Below are 12,911 nucleotides of genomic sequence, written 5' to 3' on the forward strand. Positions count from 1 at the left end.
GCCTGGACATGCACTGGCTTCAGCAGCGGAACACGTCTGGCACTGCGGGATTTGATTCCCTGCCGTTGTAGTGTGTTACTGATGGTGACCTTTGTTACTTTGGTCCCAGCTCTCTGCAGGTCATTCACCAGGTCCCCCCGTGTGGTTCTGGGATCTTTGCTCACCGTTCTCATGATCATTTTGACCTCACGGGATGAGATCTTGCGTGGAGCCCCAGATCAAGGGAGATTATCAGTGGTCTTGTATGTCTTCCATTTTCTGATGATTGCTCCCACAGTTGATTTGTTCACACCAAGCTGCTTGCCTATTGTAGATTCACTCTTCCCAGTCTGGTGCAGGTCTACAATACTTTTCCTGGTGTCCTTCGAAAGCTCTTTGGTCTTGGCCATGGTGGAGTTTGGAGTCTGACTGTTTGAGGCTGTGGACAGGTGTCTTTTATACAGATGATGAGTTCAAACAGGTGCCATTCATACAGGTAACGAGTGGGGGACAGAAAAGCTTCTTACAGAAGACGTTACAGGTCTGTGAGAGCCAGAGATTTTCCATGTTTGAGGTGACCAAATACTTATTTTCCACCCTGATTTACGAATAAATTCTTTACAAATCCTACCATGTGGATTCATGGATTTTTTTTTCACATTCTGTCTCTCACAGTTGAAGTGTACCTCTGGTGCAAATTACTGACCTCTGTCATCATTTTAAGTGGGGGAACTTGCACAATCGGTGGCTGACTAAATACTTTTTTGCCCCACTGTACGTGCATGTCATCCTATCTGTAAGTGCTAACATGACCTTTTGAAAGAATTCTGATAAAATTTGTAGGGGTGTAGAGACAGGGGGTCATGTTAGCAATCCATTAACTAATTTGCCCAACATCCAACAAGGTCTCCAAGGTCAGCTTAATGATTTCTTGGTTGCAAATTGATGAAAAAGCCTCATAACTTCGAAACTATGTTTGTAATAAGTGTGGTGTGTACTGTCAGCATGTCGACAGTACAACATATAGGAATATTGGGAGTTATATATATGGGGATTCTAAATGTCGCTTTGGACCTCTGACCTTGTTCAACGTCAGATAAAACCAAACCTTCATAAAATCCCTTCATCTTTAAATATGGTTAAAACAACAAGTGGAACTTGTATGTTCAAATTGCCCCCAAAATGCATTATATCTTTGAAAACGCATTGTGATGAGAAGGAGAACGAGCAGCTTAGTTTTTTTAGAAACATACTGTAGTATAATTTTTTTGCAATCAACTCAAGATATTCATGTTTATTATTTTACAAATCCATACCAATTATCCAACACTTGCTAGTGCATAATGATTTTACTGCACTGCAAACCTCTTGTTTGTATGTTTAAATACAAATATGAGAGAGAGAAATGTATATGAAATATAATAATGTTCCCTTAAAAGTAAATACAGTGCAGAGAGGGAGCTGCTCTGGCAGAGGTTTGTGCTGTTTGAGTGCTTCTTGGCAAAACTGTTAATTTAACCATCAATTCAGGCTATTTATAAGGATTCACTTATATCAGTCTATGTGAAATGTGAATTATGTCATGAGCCAGATATAGTTGTATAAGTTGATTAAAAGTTTGTTTAAACAAAAAGAAAAAAATAAATAAAAGCTGTTTTTAATACAGTTTAAGTTTGTTTTACAACATGACATATAAAAATGAAATTTTGATGTTGAGAATTAAAGATATATTGCTGTAAATGCATTTTTTTTAGTTTTTCAGCTTCTATGTGAATTCAACCATCACAATAATACAAAAGGAAAAAAAAGCAGAAATTGTCTTGCAGCATGTGGACATGCAGGACACGTGTACGTGTCTGGTGCTATTCTACGTTGCCTAGCTTCATTACCTTGTCCTGTTTGTTTTGCCATGCTGTGAAGACCACAGACACAACAAGGTTTGATTGATTGACTGAATCTTTATTTTGAACATGTTGAAAAAGTACAACAACATAGAATTAAAAGAGACAAATGAACAAAGCAAAACAAAAGGAAAACGAGCAACCACAACTCCAAATAACTTTCATGTTCAAAAAGGAGCAGGAAGAAGCATAAGCTTATGAGAAGGTCATGTGAACGTTGCATATGCTAAATCACAGAGAGAAGTATTTTTCACGAAAACTTAGCTCATATTTATAAGCTAATTTGTTCAGTAGACTTACTCCTTACGTGCTTTCTGAATATACCCGACCAGCTGAATCTGTACAGTTTAGGCTACTATACTGTAGTGTTAGCTGTCTGCTAGATTTCCCACCATTAGCCGTGAGCTCGGCTGTTGTCCCGTGCTCCTGCTCCCATGAGCCACCAGTCGATGGCCTCCTCAATTTTGCATGTGCTGAGAAAGGAGAGTAGTGCAGAAGACTGTTGTTCAGCTGTGTGTGTGTGTGTGTGTGTGTGTGTGTGTGTGTGTGTGTGTGTGTGTGTGTGTAATTATGAGACAAGTACTCATATAGAGAAAGAATAGCTGGCTGATGGGAAGCGGTGAGCAGAGATGTTCCGATAAATAAGCGCTGGTTGTTCCCTGAACTTAATAATTAACACACATTAAAATCAGGGCGAGAACCAGGGTTTAGAAATACATATTTCTTCATGTTTCATATTTGAGGTGTAGCACCTGTGCTCCAATAACCAGAAGAAAGGGCTACACTTCTGAAGAAACTAGGTCCAAGAGTTTTGATACAGTCACAATCATAACTTGTAAAGACTTTAAAGGTTTGTTTTGTACATCTTCCTCGTTTTCCAGGAGCAGCTGTGCATACAAATATATGAAGTGCTGTATGAATAAAACAATGAAATAAAACAGCATGCAAATAATTGAACTGTTATGTTACTTGAAATTAAAATGTTAGGAGAGAAACAGTTATTTTCTCAGTGGCTACGGTACGTCTGATTCACTTCCTCACAAGTTATGTGTCAACCTAACTCACTAACAACAATCCAGTCAGAGGCTATGTTGAATTCCTCTGTAGTCTTTTCAAAGTAAAAGCTCTCAAGAGCATCGCACACTGTTTCATGACATTTTTTTACTATCTCGTTTTGGAAGAAATCAAAGTTCAGAGCTTGATGACCTCACACATGGTTATGGTCACAGTTAGAATAATAAAATCAGAAAGGTTATTGCAAGATAATGTAAAGTTTATCACACTTCTTCATGTTTAAGTTGTAGGACAACCAGACAAAGAGCTGCTTCAGGTCAATGGGGCAAAAAATGCAAAACAAAGACAAAAACCTGAAATCAGAGAAACCACAGCAATAACGTTTAACGTTCACAGGAAGCAAAAATGAAAAATGAATGAATTTATTAAACAGTTTGACAGTACTTACAAAGTAATAAGTAAACGGTATTTATGTCTCTAAAATTGCTCTTCTTTTAGTCGTGTTTAAATAAGAACACTTTTCTTAGAGTTCACCCACATTTTAAGTTCCTGACTGTCTTTTCTCAATTTTCATTTTTATCTTAAAGCCAAGAAAGTCATCCGTTATCAGTGGTCTCAAAATAAGATGCAGGAAATAAATATGAACTTTTAAGGTTTGCTTTTCTAAACTCAAGTGTCTTTAAGATAAGAAAAACAGACACACATGGAGTCTTAAACTTGGAAAAAAAGGAAAACAAGCTAAACTTAATCCTTCATTTTCATATTAAAATGATGAAGATTAAGGTTCTGTTTAAACTTTAATTAAACTTTAAACTTTTGGGGAGTATTCAGGTGAACTTAACTGGGAAAATGAGGTAGGAATGAAACGAGGAATCTGTGATGTGGAAATTAGAAGAAAGGAAGTGACACAGCGAGGAAATAAATAAATAAATAGGGAATAAATAGCAGTTGTAGCACTGGGAGTTTTTCTGTTGCAAAATAGTTTTTGGATTTCAAATCCAGAGGTCCTTTTAGATCATCAGTAAGGTGATTTAATCAAACATTTAGGTGCTAAGAGTAACGTCAGCAGGCCTGAGAGTGGTCCAGGGTTAGCTGAGGTTTCTGTTGTCACGGTAGCTTTGAGTTATCGTTTCCTCTTGCACTTTTTCTGCCCTCATCTCCGCCTTTTCCCCAGCAGTGAAAGTGAGAGTTTGCTTTGCCCAGTCAGCAGGTAGAGCCAGACCACTGCAGTAACTGTACACAGGCAGAAAGAGAGAGGGAGGGAAAAGCAGTAAAGAAGGGAGAGGACTGACAGGCGAAGGAAGAGGTAAAGCTACCGTATTTACAGAGCCATACGCAAATAATAACAGACTCTTATTATTTGCTGTCACTTCAGTTGTGTTGCTGTATATGGTTGGCTGAGTGGCATTGTACTGTGTGCAGTGCTTTTCTGCTTAGCTTACACACTGGCAGTGTATCTGATCCAAGACTTATTGACCATCTTTTACCTTTTTTATAATAACTTACTGTCATAAAAAGGCCGTATATGCAGATTCAGGTATTGACTGATGATATTTGACACAGTTTGGAGGTATATTTAATGTCAGGCTCTAATGTTTTATACATTCAATGTGAATTTATAAATCATATTATCTTTAGCATGAAATGTTAAAGATAATAAGTGTTTTCTTACTTTCTAGTACCTTTTTAGAGAAGAAAGCAGACTATTGAGACACAGTTTACATCACAACAGACAAATCACTAAAAAGGTTGTGTGTGTGTGTGTGTGTGTGTGTGTGTGTGTGTGTGTGTGCGTGCGTGTGTGTGCACAGTGTTGCGGCTAATGACTTGGGTAGCAGCTGATTCCAGGGTGCCATGTCCCCAATTACCTTGGATCATGTCACTGTGATGTGATTGGTTGAATGGCTGTCACTGTCTCCTATCATCAGGCGTTGTAACGGCCAGCGTGTTGTCCTCAGGAGGCACACAGAGCCGTGTGTTTTTAACACCCAAACCCTCGCCTCATGTCATATTTCTCTTTGTTCCTTTGCTTGTAGTTTTTCTTGCTTTGCTGTTTCTTTTTCAGCATTCGGGAATAAAGTCGGGGCTCAGACCTTTGCTCCATTTCGTTTCTTGCATACATGCTTTGTCACTTGACATCTTGCACATTTTACTTATTCACTGCTTAGTTGTGTCCATAAAGTTTATTTAAAATATCAGAGGTACAGCTGCAGGTGGACAAGAAATAAGCTAACCAGCTCTATCTTAATCAGGTTAACTGGTGGCCACTCAGAAGCATTTTTGATTGTTTACAGCTTGATTTACTTTTATTAAAGTGAATCCATTTTGCTTAATTCTGGCACTGATTTGTTTGAAGTATTTTTTTGCTATGACAGGAAGAGAGTGCAGAAGGGTTAATGCACATAAAATGGCCTGGAGCAGAATTGAACCTGGGCCCCTGCACTGGTATTTTGGCATATAGATTTCTTGCTCAACCCACTGAACTACTCCAGAACACAGCAACAAATATTCAGTGAGGCTTTGCTAGAGTAGCTTTGCACGATTCTTGTACTGGGCCTTGGTGCACTCTGTCAGATCTGTGTGAGGCAAACTGTTGTAGCTCTTCTCCTTCAGGGCTGTCATCACTTTGAACCTGCTTTTTTCTGCTTCTGATATCCTGATTACTGCATTTGTCAGAGACCTGAGTGTTTCCATCATAGGAAAACTTTGGCCATGTTTAATATGAGAATGCACCATTACAACTGTGCACATGTAAGAGAAAATTAAGGACGTGGAGTCTTTAAGGTGAACCTATACTTCCAAAAATGAAGCAGCAGCGTGTTTATATGAGTCTCTGGGACAGACAGAAAACACTAAACTCTTGGTTCGTCTTCTTCTTGTTCAGATCCAGGTGATCAAAATAGAGACGGAGGACAACAGAGAAACCCGCTCTGCCAAGGATGCGCTGCTGCTTTGGTGCCAGATGAAGACTGCAGGGTGAGCAGTGAAATAAAAACACAGAAACTAGAAGCTCAAACTGCAGATTTCATGATCATTTAGGTGTTATACTGTATATCTAGTCAGAATGTAGTGAGAGTAATTCGGAGCTCTTTAAGATTAGAAAGCATTTCTCCATGTCGCAGGTACTCTGAGGTCAACATCCAGAACTTCACCACCTGCTGGAGGGACGGCCTTGCCTTCAACGCCCTAATACATAGACACAGGTAGGACACACGTACACAGCATAGAACCAGCACTGTTAGTATGTGTTTTTAGTCCTTTTTTTAGATGCAAACACGTTACCAACAAAAAGACGAAAAATATTCACACACACATTTAAACAAACACGGAGAAGCGGGTGTGACTGACATGAAATTTTAAAATCACAACCATACACAAATTTTTGTTTTTTCATGTTGTGCCCTCCAGACCTGATCTAATAGAGTTCCACAAGCTGACACGATCCAATGCAACCCACAACCTGCAGCAAGCCTTTAACATCGCTGAGCAGCACCTGGGCCTCACGAAACTCCTGGACCCTGAGGGTGAGAGTCATGCAAACCACACTCCATGCTGCAATATCCAAAACAGTGCAAAACCTGCTGCACTCAGTAAGATAGACAACATTTTTCTTTTTCACAGAAATGGGAGACGTGAGATTAACTCACGCTTCAAAGGTTCTCACAGCTTCTTTCAAACATTATAAGTTAACTGATTTTAAAACATAAAGCATGTAACAGTACCCAAAACTAGAACTAACGTTCAATTTTTACCAGAAAGGCCAATGCATATACTCATTCCATTATAATCTTTTTATGATGGATTAAAAAGACAAGGATAAAGGCTATGTAAGGGAAGTTTAAAATGTTTAACTCTTCTAAAATGTGTGGGCGCTGAAAATGTGCTCAGACTTTGTCCAAGTGTGCAATAAAAAAGCTTTTTAAACGTATGTAGCTTTTTTTTTTCCTTCTGTGAGTTGTGTGGAAGGGTGAGGCCATGAGATGGCAGCTGAAAGCATGTTTTTTCCCACACATTGTTTTCAGTCACGTCTTACAGTGAACTCAGAATTATGCAGGAGAGACATGCACAGATCTGATGTATTAATAAGACTTGAGCCATTACTCAGACTTACTCAGACTCTCAAATCTTATGGACGAGTGACCGTGGTGCTGATCTATACTAGAAACAATCAGATCCTTGTATGTTAAGAGGAAGGAGTGCTGGTCTTAAAGGTGATGCTAACTCTTCTATCTTTCCGTTTCTATCACCTCCCTCCTGTGCAGATGTGAACACCGAGAACCCAGATGAAAAGTCCATCATTACATACGTGGTTTCCTATTACCACTACTTCTCTAAGATGAAGGCTCTTATTGTGGAGGGGAAGCGCGTTGGCAAGGTAACGCACATGCTCTCCCAAATATGCCTACAAAACCTGCATACTGACAGCATCAGAGAGGAGATCAATGAGCCACTATTGCTTTAAAACATGAAGAGCAGGCAGTCTGAAACAAATAATATCACTGTAATATCACTTTACTAGCACGTGCAGACCTTAGAGGGATTTAAATATTATGATTCTTAAAGGGTTTCTTGGTTATTCCTGCCTTTTTTTGTTAGCCTCATACCTCAATCTTGCTCTCAGAATCTCCTTGCAACTTTCTTCTCTCTGAACCAGGTGCTAGACAACTGCATTGAGGCAGAGAAGATTGTTAACCGCTATGACGCTCTGGCATCTGAGCTCCTCGAGTGGATAGAGAAGACCATCGCGGTCATCAGCAACCAGAAGTTTGCCAACTCGCTGACCGGAGTTCAGCAGCAGCTGCAGGCTTTCACCACCTACTGCACTATAGAGAAGCCCATAAAGTAAGTTTGATGATTCTTTAAAAATACCAGATTAACATATTTTGTCATTTTTTTTAACACCACATGTACAAACCCAATTTCAAAAAAGTTGTGACGCTGTGTAAAACGTTTGATTTGATTTGCAAATGTCTTAAACTCATAAGAAACGGTATAATTGGAAGAATTTGACGACAGCAAAGCATCTCCAAAACCTTGGGGCCAACTTCAAGCTGGAAAACAAAGTGATACTAAAAAGAAGCAGCTGGAGGAACAACACCAACTAATTATGTAAATATGTAATACAGTGGTCGCTTGCTATAACGCGGTTCACTTTTCGCAGCCTCGCTGTTTCACTGATTTTTTGGGTGCAATCTTGCATGTTTTTTTTAATTTATTTATTTTTTAACAGCGCATTGTGTTCTGCGTCCTGATTGGCTGTAGACCATTGTCAATCAATCTGGTGCCGTGTCTCCTGTACAGTACAGAATGTGTTCAGCTTGTCAAATTTACATAAATCTTTGATCGCTAGCAGTGTGACTCTGAAGTGCTTTACTGTATGTTTGTAAGGTTTCTCCCAACAAACGCAACAATGTCGACGAAACGTTTTGCGCCATCAAAGACAACTACGGTAGCCTTTGGTTTCATTCTATAATACTGCACTTTGTAGAAAAAAAAGGTTTGAACTTTGAGAGTGTTTAAACAAGAGAGAAAATTGTGAAAATGTTCATGCCTGTCTGAGAAAAGTGTATAAAGCGTGTAGTGAGGGGTTTTACGGTCTTAAAACATCTATAATAATTGGAAAAAATAAAGTTGGCTACTTTGCTACTCATCTATCACCTATTTTTGGAACATAACTCCCACGATAAACGACTGACCACTGTACCACATCACATATAGTAAAATAAGCTTCGGTTTGTGACCGCTACCAGTAACCTGGTGTGACCAGCTGTGATTCAAAACACTTAATCTACAGCTTCTCAAGTGTCAGAATTAGTTGCTTATATCTGCTTTACTAAGTAATTTATTATTTATTAATGTAATTAATGCATTTAATTTATGCCAGTCTTGTGAAAATCACTTTGTGCTTATACCATATACGTTTTATGTTTCACCCTATTAGAGAAAAATAAGATTGCTGTGTATGTGTGTAGCTGTGTAGTGTAATTTTATGTGACTCCTACTAAAGTGTAGAGTGCTAGACTCATGACACCTCAGAGTGTACTGTCAGCAGCAATGATACCCACAGAGCGCGCGTGCACACACACACACACACACACACACACACACACACACACACACTTGCTATGATACAATAGGCCTTGTTAGGCTCTGGGTGACTTAAGCAGCTCACAGCCAGCTGTTGACTTGTGAAACTGGCACATAAGCAGATGTGCATACATATTAGTGGATATTTTAATAGAAGACTGTTCTCAGACTAAATGTAGACTCTCTGTGAGTAATTAATGAGCACAACCCTGGACAACAGACAGAAACACGTCTGTCAACAAGCTTTCGTGCTGTTTGAGTGATTTTTTGCTGAGATGACTGCGATACTGTGACACTGACCCACCAACTAAAGCTTCCTGCTTCTCATCCAGGTTTCAGGAGAAGGGTAATCTCGAGGTCCTTCTCTTCACCATCCAAAGCAAACTCAGAGCCAATAACCAGAAACCCTATGTGCCTAATGATGGGAAGCTCATCTCAGACATTAACAAGGTCATACACCCATAAGCTGTGTTGTTTATATTTTATATACAACATTTAATCCTTTCTCCAACACTGTTAATCAGTTTGTCATTCATCTTCTAGGCCTGGGAGAGATTGGAGAAGGCAGAGCACGAGAGAGGTGTAGCTTTACGGAAGGAGCTGATTCGCCAGGAGAAGCTTGAGCTGTTGGCTCAGCGCTTTGACCACAAAACCACCATGAGGCAAGCCTGGCTCAATGAGAATCAGAGACTCGTATCGCAGGTAGGGGGGACAAATGTCTCAGTGTATTACTGGTACTTGTTTCATTAAATCTAAGATCACGACTTTCTTTGTTTTCCCCTTCGACTTCAGGACAATTTTGGCTATGACCTACCAGCAGTCGAGGCAGCGATGAAGAAGCACGAAGCCATCGAGGCAGACATAGCCTCATACGAGGAAAGAATTGGCGTGGTTGTGGAACTCGCAGCAGAGATGGAGGTGGAAGGATACTACGATATCCGGCGTATCTTGGCACGTAAAGAGAATATCCTGGGCCAGTGGAGTCTGCTGAAGGAGCTGGTGGCTGGGAGAAGGACCCGGCTGGAGAAGAATCTGGCCTTGCAGAAGACCTTCCAGGACATGGTGTACATGATTGACTGGATGGAGGACATGCAGGTACTAGAGAGCGTGAGAGATGTAAAATGAAAAGGACACTACACCTAAAATACGAGTACTGGGGTCAAAAGAAACTCTGTAACTAGAGTCCTACATACACTTCAGATTTTTCACGTGTGTATATAAACACAGATATCAAAATTTATTATTGAAACCCCTGGTTTCATCATTTCTTCTTCCATTAATTTCTCTCGCCTTTCTTCCCTCCCGTTGCTTCATTCCTTTCAGGTCCAGCTGCTCTCGAGGGACTTTGGGAAACATCTACTAGAGGTGGACGACCTGCTGCAGAAGCACGGCCTGCAGGAGGCCGATATTACTGTGCAGGCTGAGAGAGTTGAGACGCTCAACACTGCTGCACTCAAGTTCACCACAATAGAGGGTACACGCATGTACACACACATTGTGTTGCAGTGAAAGTGTTTTATTTGTCTTTAGCAATGATTGGAAAATTGGTATTTAAGGCTTGGTGTGAGTAGGTTGATATCCTGTGTCTGACTCACGGTTCTAATAAATTTAATGCCGTCTCATTTTTACAGGTTACCAACCATGTGACCCACAGGTGATCTGTAACCGTGTCAACCATGTCTCTTCCTGTCTGGAGGAGCTGAAACACCTGGCAACTAAAAGACGTGCTGAGCTCGAGGAGTCAAGGAAACTGTGGGCCTTCTTTCAGGTGAGATGGGTCAGCAGGCTGTGGGGAAAATGGCGGGATTAACTTGCCGGGATTATTCCTAGGAGCCAGTATCTGAGGAGCTTGGATGCTTCAGAAAGCTTTGAACATTTTTTATGCCCCATGCATGTCTATGGGAGCAACCAGGAGTCCCCACACAGACATGGTGACAGTATGCAAACTCCACACAGAAAGACCCCACCCTGGATTCAGGCCAGGCACCACCAATCGCCCCACCCAATCATTAAACCTGTTCAGTTTTCCATTACAAATATTGTCCTGCTTTAAAACTTGTCTTTTGTCCTATTAGGAGCTGGAAGAGTCGGAGGCCTGGATCAGAGAGAAAAGCTCCATCCTGGGAGCTCAGGGCTACGGGAAGGACCTGAGCAGTGTGCTGAGGTTACTGCAACAGCACAAGACTCTGGCTGGGGAACTGCTGGCTCACCGCTCACTGCTGCAGGTGCGTGTTTTCAATTCTGCACCTGGTAAATGTACTGCTGTAAGAGTTTTTCTCCAAACTTCACAGACTTCAGTAAATTTATGCATTTACATTTATACATTTCTTTTAGTTTATCTAAAAAAAACCCATCCAACTTCTCCTAACAGAACATTTGGAGTTCACGTTTTGAGGATGTATCTGCTGGCCCACATTAAAAGCTATATCAGCCAATAGCTTTTATATGCTATTGGTTGATATTAATTTCATGTTCTCCTTGTTTTGTTAACTTTACTTTGAAGCACCAGGTGGTCTTTTTAATGAAAACAAGAAAGAGAACAATATGAATATGTTAGATCTAGGGTCTCCAGGTCTCTTGGTCTTTAGGGTTTATTTGTTTTTCAGCCACATGCAAATCAAGCGTTTTCTCAAGCCAGAAGTGGCCATTTTTCAAATGAGTCAAATATCTTTCCTCCTATCCAGAACACCATGAAGCGAGGGAAGCAGATTCTGAGTGAGAAGAGCTTTGGCACAGCGGGGATCCAGGAGCGCATCATGGAGGTTAAAGGCGAGTGGAAGAGGCTGGAGGACCAGGCTGCGCAGCATCTCAGCCACCTGCAGGAGGCGCTCAACTTCTTCCAGTTCTCCACAGAGACGGATGACGTCGTGGCCTGGCTGCAGGACGCTTACCGCCTGGTGTCCAGTGAAGACTTTGGACACGATGAGTACTCCACTCAATCGCTGCTAAAGAAACACAGAGGGGTCAGTGAAGCCATTGACAAACATCGTTTGCATGTAGTGGCACTGCGCAAACACATGGTGGCGCTGCCCCTGCGGTACCGTGAACAGGAGGTGGGTACGGGCGCAACAATCAAACAAAAAAAAGGATGTTTCACTTCCCATGTCTTTATTATTTAATAAACTTTTTGTCCGACCATCTCGTCCTGTCTCCTCTTCCATCCTCCTCTCTGCAGGAGGTGCAGGTTCGTATGGGAGAGGTGGAGCAGCTGTACACAGAGGTTGCTGAAATCGCAGTGCTCAGACAGCAGTGGCTTCACGACGCCCTCGCTGTGTACCGCATGTTCAGCGAGGTCAACGCCTGCGAGCTGTGGATTGACGAGAAGGAGCAGTGGCTGGAAAGGATGGAGATCCCAGAAAAACTGGAGGATGTGGATGTCGTGGCACACAGGTGAGGAGGAGGGGAAGGAGGACAGAATGGCTAAAGGCAGTTGGCTTTACCATCTCAGGCCTACCAAAGCTTAGCTGGGTGGTCAGTGTCTGTCTTGTTGTCTAAACTGTTACCAAGAATTGGTCCAACTTTTGCAGTTCAAAACTACAACCCTCATGTTGCAGATTTGAGAGCCTGGACCAGGAGATGAACAGCCTGATGGGAAGGATCCTGGATGTTAATCAGATAGTTCAGCAGCTCCTGGATGGAGGTCATCCATCTTCTACAGAGGTCAGAGGTTGTCAGGACCACCTCAACTCTAGGTACTGAAACAAAAGCAACAATCGAAGTGATAACAGCTGCATCATTTACCACAGTAACAAATAGATGTGCCTACCAACTCACAGATGAACCTTATATTAGTAATATAGTTAATATAGTTCCTGTGTCGGCTGTTGGTTGGTTGGATTGGAGTGCTGTGACTTCTCTGTGTACAATTTCATTGCTAAGGCATTGAGAGTACAATGTTTAAAAATAAGATAAAATGTGATTGAGTGGAAT

The 12,911-nt window shown here is 41.2% G+C and overlaps 1 protein-coding gene across 4 annotated transcripts in view; it reads left to right on the top strand.

Moving 5' to 3' along the window:
* The window catches only part of sptbn4b (spectrin, beta, non-erythrocytic 4b), a 115,453-nt gene that overhangs the window by 24,426 nt on the left and 78,116 nt on the right, over window positions 1–12,911 (top strand). For all 4 annotated transcript variants that reach the window (XM_076873432.1, XM_014411878.3, XM_023154400.3 and 1 more), the window contains exons 5-18: window positions 5,779–5,870; window positions 6,017–6,097; window positions 6,303–6,418; window positions 7,157–7,269; window positions 7,549–7,736; window positions 9,314–9,431; window positions 9,525–9,683; window positions 9,774–10,076; window positions 10,305–10,455; window positions 10,613–10,749; window positions 11,057–11,206; window positions 11,666–12,034; window positions 12,157–12,371; window positions 12,536–12,673. In XM_076873432.1, coding sequence (XP_076729547.1) covers window positions 5,779–5,870; window positions 6,017–6,097; window positions 6,303–6,418; window positions 7,157–7,269; window positions 7,549–7,736; window positions 9,314–9,431; window positions 9,525–9,683; window positions 9,774–10,076; window positions 10,305–10,455; window positions 10,613–10,749; window positions 11,057–11,206; window positions 11,666–12,034; window positions 12,157–12,371; window positions 12,536–12,673 — 2,330 coding nt within the window. The remainder of the gene's footprint in view (window positions 1–5,778; window positions 5,871–6,016; window positions 6,098–6,302; window positions 6,419–7,156; window positions 7,270–7,548; window positions 7,737–9,313; window positions 9,432–9,524; window positions 9,684–9,773; window positions 10,077–10,304; window positions 10,456–10,612; window positions 10,750–11,056; window positions 11,207–11,665; window positions 12,035–12,156; window positions 12,372–12,535; window positions 12,674–12,911) is intronic.

The sequence above is a fragment of the Maylandia zebra genome, linkage group LG14 (assembly GCF_041146795.1).
Source record: "Maylandia zebra isolate NMK-2024a linkage group LG14, Mzebra_GT3a, whole genome shotgun sequence".
Lineage (NCBI taxonomy): Eukaryota > Metazoa > Chordata > Actinopteri > Cichliformes > Cichlidae > Maylandia > Maylandia zebra.